The sequence below is a fragment of the Gobio gobio genome (assembly GCF_949357685.1).
Source record: "Gobio gobio genome assembly, chromosome: 5".
NCBI classification, from domain to species: Eukaryota; Metazoa; Chordata; class Actinopteri; order Cypriniformes; family Gobionidae; genus Gobio; species Gobio gobio.
In genome coordinates this window covers 35,305,453-35,323,445 of record NC_137101.1, presented here as the reverse complement: position 1 = coordinate 35,323,445, position 17,993 = coordinate 35,305,453, and the positions used below count along the sequence as shown (strand labels likewise).

The 17,993-nt window shown below is 37.7% G+C and overlaps 1 protein-coding gene across 1 annotated transcript; it reads right to left on the bottom strand.

Moving 5' to 3' along the window:
• Window positions 1–487: 487 nt before the first annotated feature.
• On the bottom strand, window positions 488–6,169 carry LOC307126199 (uncharacterized protein). Its single transcript, XM_079816626.1, has 3 exons — window positions 6,093–6,169; window positions 5,230–5,382; window positions 488–1,634 (listed from the first exon to the last, which is right to left on the bottom strand). Exons 2-3 carry the CDS (start codon window positions 5,312–5,314, stop codon window positions 685–687), a joined length of 1,035 nt encoding a protein of 344 aa, XP_079672752.1. The 5' UTR covers window positions 5,315–5,382; window positions 6,093–6,169; the 3' UTR covers window positions 488–684.
• Window positions 6,170–17,993: the final 11,824 nt, after the last annotated feature.

Genomic DNA, 17,993 nt, shown 5'->3' with positions numbered 1-17,993 from the left:
CTCCTGACTCTTGGTCATCTTTCACTACTGGTCCTGGGTCCTAAGCTGTTACCCCAACAGTTTTGTAACTGTTCTACCGTAAAATACAGTTCATTTTACAGTTAAATACTGTGAAATTTACAGAAATTGCTAACAGTGTAGATGAGTATGTGGAGTAGAAGGATCAGATGTCACTGTTTCCCAGGGACAGTCCTGGTTTTTGTACACCTGGAGCTGTACCCAGAGATGTCCCTGTTTTACAGCACATTCAAAACATCCCACAAATACATTCCAATAAAACCGACTAACACACATGACATGGAGCAACGCCTCTACACAGTCTGAAATTAAAAGGGCATCTACATCAATCACTTAATATTTGAAACTATCGCAAAGAACAAGGTCAGGTGTGGCCACTGGAGTAAATATGCACAAAAGAAAATAAAAAGCCCCAAGGTAAAATATAAGAAGTTGAAGTTGGACAATCAGATGAAACGCACATTCAGCTGCAGAGGAGGTAGCCTTTATTTCCAACAGATACGTATTTTCTATCGCCATGCTCTTTAACAAAGAACACAAACACTGTTTCACATTTACATGACTTCATGTGCATGAGCAAGTGCAATGTTTTTTATTAGACTGATCACAACTAAATTGTCTTTCTCTAAAGTGAATGCACAGATGATTGTTTTTCCAAACCTCTCGTCACACTGAGGAAAGTGCCAATTTCTTTCCAGAATGAGTTTGCAAATGCCGTTTCAGGTCTGTGTGATATGTGAAATTTTTCTCACACTGAAGACACTTGTAAGGCTTCTCTCCAGTGTGAACTCTCATGTGAATCTTAAGGTTTCCTTTCGTCGTGCAGCTCTTTCCACACTGAGGGCAGGTGAAAGGCTTCTCTCCAGTGTGAATTCTTATGTGATTCTCAAGGTGTGCTCTGTGTTCGAAACTCTTTCCACACTGATGACATATTTGAGGCTTCTCTCTACTGTGAATTCTCATGTGATTCTCTAGGGTTGTTCTGTGTTTGAAACTCTTTCCACACTGATGGCACATGTAATGCTTCTCAACGATGTGAACTTTTGCATGATTATTAAGATGATTCCTGTCTGTGAAACTCCTTTCGCACTGATGACATACAAAACAGTTCTCTCCCGAATGAATCCTCATGTGATGATTAAGGCTTTCTTTATATCTGAAACTCTTTCCACACTGCTCACAAACAAACGGCTTCTCTCCAGTGTGAACTCTCATATGAGTCTTAAGAGTTCCTTTTACTGTGAAGCTCTTCCCACACTGTTTGCAGGTGAAAGGCTTCTCTCCAGTGTGAACTCTTGTGTGAACTTTAAGGGTTTTTTTCTGTGTGAATCTCTTTCCACACTGAGGACATATGAACAGTTTCTCTCCATCGTGGATTTTCAAGTGGACTTTAAGGCTTTCTTTTCGACTGAAACTCTTTCCGCACTGTTGGCAGGTCAAAGGGCTCTCTCCAGTGTCAACTCTCATCTGGAGGTTTCTAGTTTCTGTTTTATGAGTTGGTGAGTAACAAAAAGATTTCTCCCCAGTCATGAAATCATGGCATTTCTCATACCGATCTTTCCTTCTCATACTGTTTTCATTCAGTTCTTGACTCTCCTCTTTTAGCACCATCGGGTCTAGTGTGAAAAGAAACTAAAACAAGTTAAGACCAGTCGAATGGTACAAAGACATGACAACCTTTTAGACATGCAAGACATCAAATCCAACAACATATATGCTATATCTCATACCATAAGGGCGAAAAAACCAACAACAACAACTTTGAACCAAGGTTTTTCTTGTTTGTATTATCCTTGCTCTTCTGCACATGCGTGAATAGCCCTCGATTAGAAGTGCAACAACGGCTTGTGCTGCATGTCAGCCGGAGCCGGGAGACGATGTCAAAAAATCACTTTCATGAGATGTTTCGCGACACGTAGTTGTTTATAGAAGGTATTTTCTATGATTCTTGTCTTTTGTATTGTAGCGGATCCATTAACTTGCTCGTATACTCTATAAAGTTGAATAATTCTTTCAAAACATTTGATGTCAGAGAAATGTGTCTAAAATCAATCATATGACGTACAATGATAGATTTTTTTGAGACAACTGGTATATACCAGACAGTGGCATGTAATGCATTCACTCATACTAGCCAGTAGCCACTTTGCAGGTTGAATTTTAAATATATGTGATGTGATCTACGAAAACTGAAATTTTACCTCTTAGAGGTTTCTTACAGACCACATGTAAGCTGGAGTCAAGCCCTTTCCAAATACATTTGTATTTATTTCATAGCATGTCTGAAACAAAAGTTATGGTTATCTGAAGTCAGCTGATCACTATGATTAGATTAGATTAGATTAGATTCAACTTTATTGTCATTACACAAGTACAAGTACAAGGCAACAAAATGCAGTTTAGGTCTAACCAGAAGTGCAATAGCAGCAAGTGCAGGATATACAACGTTTGCATAAGTGCAGGACATGGATATGTACTGATTATATATAAATATATATATAAATAGAGAGATGGTTATTACTATAAACAGAATTTACAGGTGGATATGTAATATAATATACAATGGCTATTACTATAAACAGAATTTTACAGATAGAGGTATACAATGATATGTTAGGCTAAAATGAGGAATATGGCAGTGGATTAAGGTAGTGCAATAAATTATGGACAGAAGCTATCCGAGAAAAAAAAAAAGTGTAAAAGTGCAGTGGAAAGTGATTGGATATTACAGTTAGAAGTACGGTGCAAAATGCAAATGTAAACAGTAGGTACAGTAAATAACAGTCGGCAGTGCAAATGAGCATAATACAGTTAAGGTATGGTAGTGCAAATGAATAAGTAAACAGTTGTTACTGTAATAAACAGTCGGTAGTGCAAATAACAGAGTGAAGTCGGATGTGAGGTAGGAGAGTTATCAGTATATGAGGGAAGTGGATCAGCGGGGTTTGAGTTCAGTAAAGAGACAGCTCTGGGGAAAAAACTGTTCTTTAGTCTGCTGGTCCTGGTCCGGTGGATCCTGAAACGCCTGCCGGAGGGCAGGAGAGAAAACAGTCTGTGGGCTGGGTGAGAGGAGTCCTTGAGGATGCTGCGAGCTCGATGCAGGCAGCGTTTCCTCTGGATGTGCTCGATGGCAGGTAGTGGAGTCCCTGTGATGCGCTGGGCAGTTTTCACCACCCGCTGCAGTGCCTTACGCTCCGCAACAGAGCAGCTCCCATACCACACTGCGACACAGTTGGTCAGGATGCTTTCTATTGCGCAGCGATAGAAGTTCACCAGGATAGCCTAGGAGAGCTGATTCTTCCTCAGTGTCCTCAGGAAGAAGAGGCGCTGGTGAGCCTTCTTGACCAGGCTGGAGGTGTTGGTCATCCACGACATGTCCGCCGAGATGTGGATCCCCAGGAACTTGAAACTGGAGACACGATCAACAGCCATTCCATTGATGTGGATGGTGTCGTGTGTGCCTCTTGACTCCTTCCTGAAGTCCACGATGAGCTCCTTCGTTTTGGTGGTGTTGAGGAGCAGGTTATTTTCGGTGCACCATGTGGCCAGGTGCTGGATCTCCTCCCTATAGGCAGTCTCATCGTTGTTGCTGATGAGACCAATCACCGTTGTGTCGTCCGCAAACTTGACGATAGAATTAGATCCATACACAGGCTTGCAGTCGGAGGTGAAGAGGGAGTAGAGAAACGGGCTTAGCACACAGCCCTGTGGTACACCAGTGTTAAGAGTGATGGATGTGGAGCAGGTGAGTCCTGAACGAACATTCTGGGGTCTGTCAGTTAGGAAGTCCAAAATCCAGTTACACATTGAAGTGTTGATGCCCAGGTCTCCAAGTTTGGTTATTGATTGATGATTTTTAGGAACGGAATTTTGAGAAAAACAGGTTTAAATAACTCTCACCCCCTTTTTTTCCTGCATTGTCATGAACATGCACTATCCAAACTTAAATGGCTGTAATTCAAGAATGCTTTGGAATATAGACCTAAGGTTGGTCTTGTTTTAAAGATGGCATTTGGGAGATTATTGTAGACGTGAACTAATGATTAATGAATAAAGATAATGTACAAAAATAATTGTTTATATTTTAGAATAATACATATTTTACAAAACATGTTTTACTCTAAAACTACAAGATAATATGAACAAGTTGCGTTCCAAATTTTAGGTTGATATATATAAAAAATGAGCTTTCAGGAAGATTTTGTTTGGGCCCAGTACCAAACTTTTTCACTAGATGACATCCAAGCTCCATTACTGTCCATTTAAGGGCGCCTCCATTTCCATATGGTTTGAGTGATCTGACCCATATATTTCCATAATTTTCATACATTTTATGAAGTAGACATCCTAAGAAGTAGTATAGTCAGTTTTCTACCAATCTTTCATTTTTTCCCCCGTGTTCACCGCTATTTCAAAATGAGTGTCTGTACTGAATATGAAAATATGAAAACTAATCTGCTTTTAATACCACTGTTTAATATCAAAAACATCCCACAGTTTAGCAACAGACAAAAAAAACTTAAAAATGTTCTGCATTTTACAAAACTCACTTTTTTTACTTGATTTGGATGGAAAAAATTGTGCACTGGGCAGAATGCAGAAGCAGCACAATAATCATTTTATGTAGATTATCTTGTTTATAATTGTTGGAAGCCAAAATCGGAAACCAAAAGTCATTAAATCGCACGACTTTAGCAAGCGGGATTAAGAAAACAGACCTATGCAGGGCTATAACCCGCAGTCTTGACCCAGTAGAATTGGTTAATTACAGACAGATTTCAAGTCTGCCATTCACATATACAATATTAGAAAAATTGTGTCCTGGAAAAAAAGTTATGTTTACAAACCCTGATTTGATAAAGTGATTTTAAGCATGACAAAATAAATAAATAAATAAATAAATAAATAAATAAATAAATAAATACATTAATTATAGACAACACATTTAAAGTTGATCACATTTCACAGTTTGAGTTTTGAAAAATAAATGTATTTGTTAGATATTGTTGCATGATTTAGTAATAGAAATTAATTAATTTTCATTGTTTTTAATTCAGAAGTAGTAATTGGGTTTGATGTTAAACAAAATAATTGTTTTGTTTTGACTATTGTTTTTTTCTTCTTAAAATTTTATTGGTAACATCTATAAATATAGATAAAGAGATGCATGACACAGAATGACTGAAGAAAGACGTTGAGAATTAAACAAACCTGTTTGTGTCTCAGTATCTCCTTGTTTCACTCTGAATGTTTCTTCAATCTTCATATCTTCACTCTCCTCTTTAATAAACGCCATCTTTATAACAGTGTCACGTGGATCTCAGTCGCTTCACCAGGAGTTTTTCTGTGTGTTTTGACAATGTCCTGTTTAAGATGAGAATAATTAACAGAAAGAAAAATAAATCCAAACTAAATCTGGGTGCATCTCAATCAGCTTCCTAGTTCAGTAGTTCAGCGCACTGGTAAGGGAGTCAGTCAGAGTGATAGTTAATGGCCTTAAATGACCTGATCAGACAGTCAAAACTAGCACTACAAATTAGTAAAAGAACACGATTATACAGACAATTAATATTTAAACATTTATGATTTACATGTGGTTTGTTTTGATTTGTAGATTATATTTCACTGTCATGAAAACATTGGTTGTTGATTTATAGAGGTTGTCTTTACACGTGTTTGTGTTGTCACCGTGTTTTGATTCAAATGCTTACAAACTGTGAATCATTTTGACAAGCAATTGATTCAATTGTATCTGAATTGGTTTCAGCTCAGTTTCTCTATCAGTACTTGCCAGTGATCAAACAGGGTGTTTATGATCAACTTTACAATATAGGGAACAAAATGAGACACATCTTTTCTGTTACTCATGTGTGGATGTGCTTTACTCACAAAAAGCTATGTTCATTATATATATATAAAAAAAATCGATATATATTTTTATATTAGATTTATATTAGATACAATACTTTACAAATGTTTCATTCATTAATAATTAACTTATTTCACAATTCTCTATATAATTTTCTGAATGCGTTGTATTGATTTAAACATTTAAAATGATTAAAAACACAAACCTTTCTTCAGCCAAATGACAGACACAAGAGAGCGGCGCTGCCTTATGACATCATGTCGCTACATCAAAATAAAAGTCCTGTTCAAATGCAAAAAATAATAATAATAGAAATTCACATATAGAAAATACATTCCAATGATAAAATAAAGGATTGATTCAAAGAATCCATCGCAGATTCCCAAAGCTATCAATACCACTAAGATATTAAGCTTCTGGCTTATCTAAATATAATTATATTAACTACAGAGTATTTGTGTTTCACACACATTAAGAATTTGTAGTTAAAAAATAAGTATGTAGTGGCAGAGAATGATCTATTAATTTTTTTTTAATTAAAACGAATCCTTTTCATGAACTATAGATCTTATTCCATCTCAGTTTCTCCGCAGAAGGGCAATAAATAAATAACATTTAAACTTTTATTTGTTAAAGTGCATTGTATTAAAATGGCCGTGACTGTAAAGGATTACACTGATGGTGGGTTTAAAACAATTTATTTTGACTGTCTGAATGGAAAACTTAAATTAAAATGGTTAAAGTAGCCCTCAAGTGTTAAAGATTATTCTAGGTTATTGTGTGCAGAGGTTTTAGGTCCAATAATTAAAATATATATTTTTTCTATGCCCTTCATTAGGTTTGTGAATTGGTATGTTTTCTAATGATATCCCCCAAGGGTAGCATGTAGGTACAGGGTGAAATGCAATGGTCCTAGTACTGAGTTTTGCAGCTCTCTGTATTAAACTTGATTGAACGTGATCGATGACATCACTTAATTTACTGCTACAATTTGATGATAGTCATATAAGTATAATTTGAACCATGCCAATGCAATTCCACTAATGTCGACAAATTTTCTATTCAATAGAATGTTGTGGTTGATGGTATCAAGTGCTGCACTAAGATCCAGTAACACTAATAAAGAGATACAACCACGATCGGATGATAAGAGCCAATCATTTGTGACATCTCGGTTACGCATGTAACCCTCGTTCCCTGAAGGAGGGAACGGAGACGCCATGTCGAGGTCCGACAAATAGGAATCTCGCTAAATGAGGCACAGATGCTCCAATTACTTTTTTGCTGAGGAGCTGAGTAGGTAAACTGGCACCCCAGCAGGGTACAGAGGACATGGCGATGGCACGTGGCATCTCCGTTCCCTCCTTCAGGACATGGCATCGGGAGTGATCGACTTAATGGGAACTCTAATGATAGCAGTCTCAGTACTATGATACGGTCTAAATCCTGACTGGAAATCCTTGCAGATTCCATTTCTTTCTAAAAGGAACACAGTTGTGAGGATACTGCCTTCTCTGGTGTTTTTCGAGATTCAAGATCGGTCTGTAATTGACATCTAGTTGTTTTTTAATAAAAGGCTTAATAACAGGGAACGTAAAAGTTTTTTGGAGGTATCTTAATGACAGATGAATTAATAATATTAAAAGAGAATCTATGACTTCTGTATGCATCAATTTCAGTAGCTGATTATTGTTGATTATAATGACCGAACACATTTAGACAATTCTTTTATAGTGAAAAATTATTGGAATTGTTCTTCAGGGGGTGTACAGTGCACTGTCTGATGTGATACTGTAGTAGATGGTTGCATGCTTATAATTTTCTCTCTGATAGCATCAATCTTACAAGGGAATAAATGCAATGCAATTCAAAATAAGTCATTGCTTCTGTGCTGTTTAGAAATGTCTGAATTAGTTGAAGATTTTCTTCAATTTTCTTGTTTAATTAAGACACTGTATTAAAGTGCCCCTATTATGGATTTTTGAAAATTACATTTCATGTTGTGTGTAACAGTTCTAAGTGAATGAAAACAGCCTGCAAAGTTTTAAATCTGAAAGTGCACCGTATAAAGTTATTGTCTCTCAAAAGTAAGAGTCGACTCAGAGTAAAATAAATGAATCGCTTTTCAAACTAATCTTAAGCCGTTCCGAAACATTAGCATATTGCCCGTCCACTTGTTGTGTGCGCAGACACCAGGTAGAACTTGAACCACCTCAATCACTGCAGTGGATACTGGATAGCATCATGTTGAGAACACGCTGTGCTCTACAATATGTTTCATGTTGTGTAAGTATCTGTCTAACTCGCGGTCTTACTGTCTAACCTAAAACTGTGTATATTAATGCAGATTGTCTGTCGTTCTTAATACTTTGAGTAAAAATAAAGGCCCCACTTTATATTAGGTGGCCTTAAAAAATAAGTACAATGTACTTACTGTGTTCAAATTGTATTGCAAAACACCTTTGCTGATATTGAGGTGGGATACGGATATAGTTAGGGACAGGTGTGGTGGGATGGGTAAGTTTAAGGGTAGGGTTAGGTGTAAGGGAAGTGTCAACTGTGTAATTACAAATGTAACTACAGAAATTAATTACAGACGTAATTACATGCAGGTATTTTTTTAAATATTCTTCCTGAGGACACTGAGGAAGAATCAGCTCTCCTCGGCTATCCTGGTGAACTTCTATCGCTGCGCAATAGAAAGCATCCTGACCAACTGTGTGGCAGTGTGGTATGGGAGCTGCTCTGTTGCGGAGCGTAAGGCACTGCAGCGGGTGGTGAAAACTGCCCAGCGCATCACAGGGACTCCACTACCTGCCATCGAGCACATCCAGAGGAAACGCTGCCTGCATCGAGCTCGCAGCATCCTTAAGGACTCCTCTCACCCAGCCCACAGACTGTTTTCTCTCCTGCCCTCCGGCAGGCGTTTCAGGATCCACCGGACCAGGACCAGCAGACTAAAGAACAGTTTTTTCCCCAGAGCTGTCTCTTTACTGAACTCAAACCCCCGCTGATCCACTCCCCTCATATACTGATAACTCTCCTACCTCACATCTTCCTTCACTCTGTTATTTGCACTACCGACTGTTTATTACAGTAACAACTGTTTACTTATGCATTTTGCACTACCACACCGTAACTGGATGATGCTCATTTGCACTGCCGACTGTTATTTACAGTACCAACTGTTTACATTTGTATTTTGCACCGTACTTCTAACTGTAATATGCAATCACTTTCCACTGCACTTTTACACTTTTTTTCGGATAGCTTCTGTCCATAATTTATTGCACTACCTTAATCCACTGCCATATTCCTCATTTTAGCCTAACATATCATTGTATACCTCTATCTGTAAAATTCTGTTTAGAGTAATAGCCATCTGTATATTATATTAATAGTACATATCCACCTGTAAATTCTGTTTATAGTAATAACCATCTGTATATTATTGACTGTACATATTCACCTGTAAATTCTGTTTATAGTAATAACCATCTCTCTATTTATAGATATATTTATATATATTCAGTACATATCCATGTCCTGCACTTATGCAAACGTTGTATATCCTGAACTTGCTGCTATTGCACTTCTGGTTAGACCCAAACTGCATTTCGTTGCCTTGTACTTGTACTTGTGTAATGACAATAAAGTTGAATCTAATCTAATCTAATCTAAATGTAAGTACAATGTAAAAACATGTATGTACACAATAAGTGCATTGTATCAAATGATTAATTAAAATGTAAGTACATAGTAGTTAAGGCCACCTAATATAAAGTGGGTCCAAAATAAAGGATGGAGCAATATTTGTTTTGCAAACTTCAATCTTACATCAGTCATTCAGACTGCAGCAATTAAAGGAACACGGCAACTTTTTGGGACTTTGGCTTATTAACTGTATTCCCCAGAATTAGGTAAGTCCATACATACCATTCTCATCTCCCTGCATGCCATAACTCTGTCTGACGATTCAGGTATTATATAGTCCCCAGTATGTATACGTTTATAAGATGGCTGTGTCTCATGTAACCTTGTTATTTGTACACGCTGTGACTATAGACATCACAACATGTAAATATGAAAATGTTGGCATTATTTTGTCACTTATTGAAAAGTTGCCGTGTTCCTTTAAAATTTTGTTACATGCTATTTTTTTGCTGTCTATGTAAAAACGATTTACTTAAAACATTTTTTTTAAATCAGTTTGAATGAATGATTCAATGACTCACTCAAAAGCTACGTTCTCACTGTCAGTCCAAAACTGAACAGCTGAGTATATTGGTGTTCCTCATTAGCATTTCAACTTCTCTGGATACAGAAATCTCGGTAACACTTTACAATAAGGTTGTATTAGTTAACATTAGTTAATGCATTAGTTAACATGAACTATCCATGAGCAATACATTTGTTAATGTATTTGTTAATCTTTGTTAACGTTAGTTAATAAAAATACAGCTGTTCATGTTAGTTCACAGTGCATTAAATAATGTTAACAAGATTTTCATAACGCATTAGTAAATCTCGAAATTAACATTAACAAAGATAAATAAATTCTTTATAAGTGCAGTTCATTTCAATGTAGTTAACTAATGAACCTTATTGTAAAGTGTTTCTGAAATCTCTTCTTTTGATTGGATTGAACTAGATAATGACACAAGTTTCTTTAAAGCTACAAATTAATTTGTTTTATAACTGATTAACTTTGCAACATTGACTGTTATTTTCATATGCTTTACTGTGAAGCTACTTTGAAATTATCTGTATTGTATAAAGTGCTATATAAAAGTGTGACGACTAAAGATGAATCAAATAATGCCGTGGAATGTTCATTTCCTTTAGTTTGTCATTTTATTTATAATATTTCAGTTACATTCTGGCATTTCACAGCAAGACAGAATTTTGAGGTGTTAATATATGGAATGTAGTGACGCCCCTATACATCAAAATTAGAGACGTCTATTATCATAATGTGGCCACAGGCATTCATGTACATGACAAAAGTAAATAAAAAAGCCTCAAAGAAAAATATAGTGACCATTGTGGGATAATTATGTTTTATGGGACAATTATGTGTTATCTAAAAAGGTCAACTATGTTTGGTATATTACAATATGTTTGGAATCTTTTAATATGCTTGTGTAACCACTTACAGCAGAGGCCTATGGTGACTAAAAAGCCAGTCTCCATATGAATTAACTTGAGGCACACTCTGATAGCGAAAGTATTTGAAACCTTGAACTAGCAGTGGGAGAGCGGCTATGCTTGGTATAATTTTGTGTGCAGATGCCAAATAGGGGAGGTCGAGAGGATCAAAGGCCATTGGAAGGTGTCCATCGGACCAGGAGAAAGGCGTCACCAACACAAGAATATAAACTGCATACTTAGCCTTGAGAGACATTACAGACGGCCTGTATGGCATTACTGATATTGCTGTTCTGTAATCCTGAGCTCAGAAGCTGATCTGATTTTGCTTTATTAAACTTCCAAATTACTTTTATACTTTTACTGAATCTCTTGCGTCTACTTATTGACAAACCAAAGAACTGGGGAGGAAACGGCAATTTCCAACACCATGAAGGTGGACAATCATATCTGGCCCACATTTAGTTATGATGCGAGCATTTGAAATGCCCCCTGTGGCAAGCAGGACAAGGAGCCGTGAGAACGGGGGTGAGGCTGGTGGTGTGATTGATAATGCGCGCTGCACCGGTTTTGTATCTCTCACGGAGGAGCTACGGAAGCAGAAAAGGAGGAGCGATGACAGTGAAGGACGAGAGAGGACCAGGCCTGGACTTTACATTGTGTTTTGTTTATGTTTTGGTCGTGTCGGGAGCCTGCCGAGTTTACTTTCATTTTGTGTTGATTTATTATTAAAGTCTCTGAATGTTCGCAGGTTCCCGCCTCCCTCTTCCCATACTAACATACCTCGTTACACCCCGTTTTTCTAAACCTATCAAACTCAGAACGTTGCAATTTCTTTTCAGAATGAATTTGCAAATGACATTTCAAGTCTCTTCGATATGTGAAACTCTTTTTACACTGAAGACACTTGAAAGGCTTCTCTCCAGTGTGAAGTCTTATGTGAGTCTGAAGGTTCCCCTTAACTGTGAAATTCTTTCCACACTGAGGGCAGATGAAAGGTTTCTCTCCAGTGTGAACTCTTATGTGAACCTCAAGGTTTGCTTTTTGTGAGAATCTCATGCCACAGAATTTGCAGGTGAAAGGCTTCTCTCCAGTGTGAACTCTTACATGGACTTCAAGGGATGATTTATATGTAAAACACTGTCCACACTGAGGGCATGTGTAAGGCTTCTCTCCAGTGTGATGTTTCATGTGGACTGTCAGGTTTTGTTTTTGAGTGAAACTCTTTCCACACTGTTGGCAGCTGAAAGGCTTCTCTCCAGTATGAATTCTCATGTGGACTTCAAGGTTTTGTTTTTGACTAAAACTCTTTCCACACTGACAGCAGGTTAAATAACTGTTAGATTCTGTCTTCTGATCTCTATTTTCTGTGGAGGTCATTTCTGTCCGTGTGGATTGTTCTCCATTTAAGAAATCATGATGCTTCTCATACTGATGTTTTTCTTCCATTTCATTTAGTTCTTGACTCTCCTCTTTTAGCACCTTCAGACCTGAAAAAATACAAAAACAAGTGAACATCAATTGAATGGCACAAAGCAACAGCCAACATAAAGCATTAAAAACAACATGTAGATCCTCTAAGCTCTGAGCTATCTCAATCTCGTCAAGATTGTTAACCAGGGGCGTCGGACTGGGAGTAAAACCAGTACTGATTACCAGGGCCCCAAGGGGAGAGAGTGCCTTTGAAAAGTCTGGGAAATATTTTATTTTACCTGGATATTTTCATTTCCTAATTAAATTTCCTAATGAATGTCAGATGAAATGTAAAGTTAGTGTATTGGCTGAATAACTTGGTTGATTGACTGACTACATTTTGTATACAAAAAAGTAAAGACTCTCTAAGGTCTCACAGTCCCACCCCTTGCTAATGCGCCAAATGGAGTCTCCAGAATCTCGAGACTAACGATATATGATGCAAATATTATTTGCAAATAGTCCCCAAAAGATTATTTCCCAACTAGAATTAGAGCTAGATTTTTGTTGACTGATCTGCTTCTTTATGTTTTACAAAAATAAAAATTGCAAGTTACCATGTAAGTTACCATGGTGATGAACACTGCTAAAAACCAATCCAACTTCTTGAGCCCGAAAAAACAGAGTTTGCTCAAACTAATCTCAAACTTACCTGGGTAGCAACTGAAACCAGCTTTGTGTAACAGGCCATCGGTAATCCAGATTATAACTATAGCGATAAACATAGTGACAGTATAAAACATGGCAGTTTCCATTTGAGAATCTCTGTTCTAAGTATTTGTGCTGTTGCTTATAGTACATATCAAACATGATCAAAGCTGTGACAAAAAAACAAACCCTGGGATGTTTTCTTCACAGATGCTCTTGCATAGAAGTTGTGTTGCAAACAATACCTTAAAATCCCTAGTAACAACACCAAATTTGGCATACATCTATATCTATAGGAAAGTCAAAACCCATCTCTATAGGAAAATATATATATATATTAGTGCTGTCAGTTAAACGCGTTATTAACGACGTTAACGCAAACCTATTTTAACGGCGTCAATTTTTTTATCGCGAGATTAACGTTCTTTTTGGTCTAACAAACTTTGTAGTTTTTTCACATGCTGTTGCAACAACTAGTAACGTTAGAAAAACTACAACACCACTCCGGATGTAGCTAGACCGGAAACAAAACATCAGGCACGCTGCGGCTGCCCGCACTCGTTTGGGCCATTAAAAGATTAGACGTGGATGGCAAGCGTGAGACGCCGAAATGAGAAACGTATTAAGCCATGGTTTAACTCAGGGGTCTTCAACTAAAAGTGCTTGTCTTGAGCGCTGCTTTCTGCTCTGACACCAGACGCGAATGAAGCGTTTTGCGCGAGTGATTTAAATCAATGCAAAGACGCAAATAGACATTCTGCGGCGCGGATTAAGCGGCGTGCATGTCGCGTCATTCGCGTCCGGTGTGAACGCACGATCAGTCTCTTCTTCACTGCATGCTTGACCGCGCGTCTGGGTCTGAACGTAGTAACTGAGCATTGCAACGTTAACTGTTTCATTACGTCAAAAGGCTTCGCGGTCCGGATTCGGACCGGAGTCCGCTAGTTGGCGACCCCTGGTTTAACTGCACTATAGGCGGAGTCCTAGTTTACCTTGCATGTGCACTTTGTAATTTTATTTTGTATCACCCTGTTTTGATCCCTTAGAAAGGGCTGTTGAAGGGGCTGTTTGTGCAACAAAGTATTTGTTTCACCCTTTTATTGATGGGCAGTGTTACATTGTGTGAGCGATTATTTGCTCCAAGTGAGAATGTTGGTGTGAAATCGAACACTAAAGTATGCCAATGTTGTTTTCAATAAAACAAACATTTGAACAAAGCAAGCCGATCCACTTTTCTATGTTGATAAGAGCATTAAAATAAGAAAAAATAATGGGACAAAAAGAAATCAAGGGACATTTAGAATAAATAAAAATGTGCGATTAATTGTGATTAATTGTGAGTTAACTATGACATTAATGTGATTAATCGCGATTAAATATTTTAATCGTTTGACAGCACTAATATATATTCAATGTTTTTTTTCCCATGATACCACAATTGTTTGATTAACAATAATGAGACATTCAGCCTCTATGGGCCTATATTAAATGGTCATGAAAGCCTAAACCAAAATTTCTGAGATTTTAACAGAGGTATGCATGCGTGTTGAACATCATTGAAGACAGTGACCACATTTACATGTGCACCAATAATGCGATTATTTCTAATAATCAGAGTAAGGTCTTAATCGCAGTAAGATGTTTACATGACATGAGCAGAACTCCTTACTCCAGTTTACATGCAATTTTCATTATTCTGATTATTCGCGAATAAGTATGGTTATACCACACTCAGATAGGCATACAGTATGCATGTTATGGGCACTGTTTTAATCCACTCGCATCAAATTCAAAATAAACTTTTATGGACGTACTGGATATTATTCGGCGCTGTGATGAACTGTGGTTTGCCTACGCTCCCGTCACGTTTTTCGCTCCATCTGGATTAAGACAGAGCAGAGACTGCGCAGCGAGTTGTGTTAACAGAGTTTAGCGATTTGGAGAAGAAACCTTCATAATAATGTCACAGAGTTCATTCAGGAAGTTGTGTGAATAACACACATGGCATCCGTTCATGTCCAACCATATGCGCACTTTGGTCAGAATGGTAATAATGTGATTAAGGTGCTTATATGCCTGTTTTTGCGATTATAGTTGGCATACACCACCTAGTTTAAAGCGGTTACTACGATTATGAGCTTAATCACATTTGTTTGATTGAAGTATTGCATTTACATGGGGTAAAGTTTATATATAATAGACTATTTCTCTATTGCTAAAATCCCATTATAATATCATTATGAGGGTGCATGTAAATGCACTAAATGTTAGCATCTGTTAAATTTAATTGTAGGGGAAAACAGGTTAATTTTGAGATTTTTTGGGCTATTTTTTGTCTTCCGGGTTTAAACAGTGTGTTCATACACATTTTCAATGCAGAGAACAAATGTGAATGGTTGTGCATTTATTTGTGCATTAAATTATAGCTGTCACAGGATGTGTATGTATGTTTGAAGGCGTTGCTGTGTTGTCAGTCTCCCCTCTTCAGCTCACCACCCCACTTTTGTAGCATTTTTCAAAACTGTGGTGAGAATCAACTGCTGCTGTAGGTTTCCTTTATAACCTACTGCAAGTGACGGGTCTAAAATAACGAGGCCTTAAACACAAAACATCTTACCACTAAAAGTTCTCTTAAATGGCAGTAAATGTTCTTAGCTACGAGTTTTCTCTTAAAACCTATTCACAAAGCTGATGAGAGCAACTTTTACCAAGGAATAGAGAGAAGTCTTAAGCTAAGTGTAAGGGCGGGGTTGATCCCGTTGCTATGGATGAAGTCAACACGTTAACTAACTATGACCACAGTGGTTGGCTGATAGGGGAGGGATCTCTGTCAGTGATTTACAGTTTTTTCTGAATGCTTAAGCGCTAATCGTGATTCTTGTAGCACAATTTCTAAAACTATTAATACGTATAGCAAAACCACTCACTGAGTTTGCAAAACTAAAAGCACAAACACTGCTTTGCACTCAGTTTGCAATTTTGTAACACACACTTTGCAAAACTGTAGGCACAATTCACTGCACAACACTCTTTTTGCAGAACTTTAAACACAACTCACTGCTTACACTCAATTACCAAATTTCCAACTCACTCCTAGCAAATTTATACACATGTATGGCTATCATTAACACTATTTTGCCAACTGTCTGGCACACTTTCACATGTGAAAACTGTTTTAGATAATTAGTTCACTTTGCAATCAGCCCATCAACAGGTAGCCCTTTTACAGGCAATGGAGGAGGCATGTGGAGATATTGACCAGGCATCATGTCAGGCCTGGATACAGCATTCAAGGAGATATTTTCCCCGGTGCCTTGGACTGGAGGATATCGCATGCGATGTGGACGAAATTTTGTGGCCGGACCCAGAAAGACGACATGATGTAGGCTGATTGTTTTTTTGTTGTTGTTTTTTTTTTGTGAAATTACTATTTTGTGTACTGACTTTGTCTTGCTTTTGATGATTGTGAATAAACGGCAATACTTGAAGTTTGGATCCTTGTATGTTTACATGACACTATGACAAAAGTATGTCCTCAAATTGACATCTGTACACAGAGAAAGCAAAAGCCAGATGTGTTTTGTATTCATACCATCAGTGTGTAGTTGGCACATTGTGTGCTTAGTAGATGATGGCTTGTGTTTACTGTTTGATACGAAAACACCATTTTTACGAAGGTGTGAAGAGTTAATCTAGCTGTGTTTGCTTTTGCAAGAGAACTACAATGTTTTGATAATTGGGTGAAAGGTTTTCTTATTTGTGTGTAGAGTTTTGCAAAAATAGCCAATAGTTACAAAAAAATTGCTTAAGCATTTAGAAAAAACTGTAATTATAGAAATATTTTGTTGAATAAGGTTTCATGTTGCTATATTCAAATAAAATGCTTAAATTACAGTTTTTTCTGAATGCTTAAGCGCTAAAAGTGATTCTTGTAGCACAATTTCTAAAACTATTAATACGTATAGCAAAACCACTCACTGAGTTTGCAAAACTAAAAGCACAAACACTGCTTTGCACTCAGTTTGCAATTTTGTAACACACACTTTGCAAAACTGTACGCACAATTCACTGCACAACACTCTTTTTTCAGAACTTCAAACACAACTCACTGCTTACACTCAATTACCAAATTTCGAACACACTCCTAGCAAAAGTATACACATGTATGGCTATCATTAACACTATTTTGCCAACTGTCTGGCACACTTTCACATGTGAAAACTGTTTTAGATAATTAGTTCACTTTGCAATCAGCCTAAGCACTATAAATAAGCCACAGGTTGGAATACAATGGAAGGAGCAGTAAGAGTGAGAAGAGTGAGAATCTGAGGAGGCCGAGGGAGAGGACGTGGAGGTGAAGAAAGAGGAGGAAGAGGACGTGGAGGTGAAGAAAGAGGAGGAAGAGGACACGGAGGTGAAGAAGTAGGAGGAATAGGAGGAGGAAGAGGACGTGGAGGTGAAGAAGCGGTTAGAGGAAGTTAGAGGAAGAGGACAAGGAGGAGCAAGAAGAGGACGAGGAGGGGAAAGAGGAAGGGTAAGAAGAGTAAGAAATAGAATCAGTGATGACATCAAAGCTACAATAGTGGGCCATGTCATCAACCATGGGATGACCCTGAGGGAAGCTGGCCAATGGGTTCAGCCTAATTTGAGCCGCTACACTGTGGCAAGCATCATTAGGACATTTCGAAATGAGAATCGGTAAGTACTTTGTAGCACTGCCATACTCTAATGTTCCACAGCCCTCTCACAGCCTGTTGTTAAACAGATCTATTGCCTTTGTGGCACGAAAATTTTCACGTAATCGTGCTGCTCGTATGAGGAGGTTTGGTCACGCGTC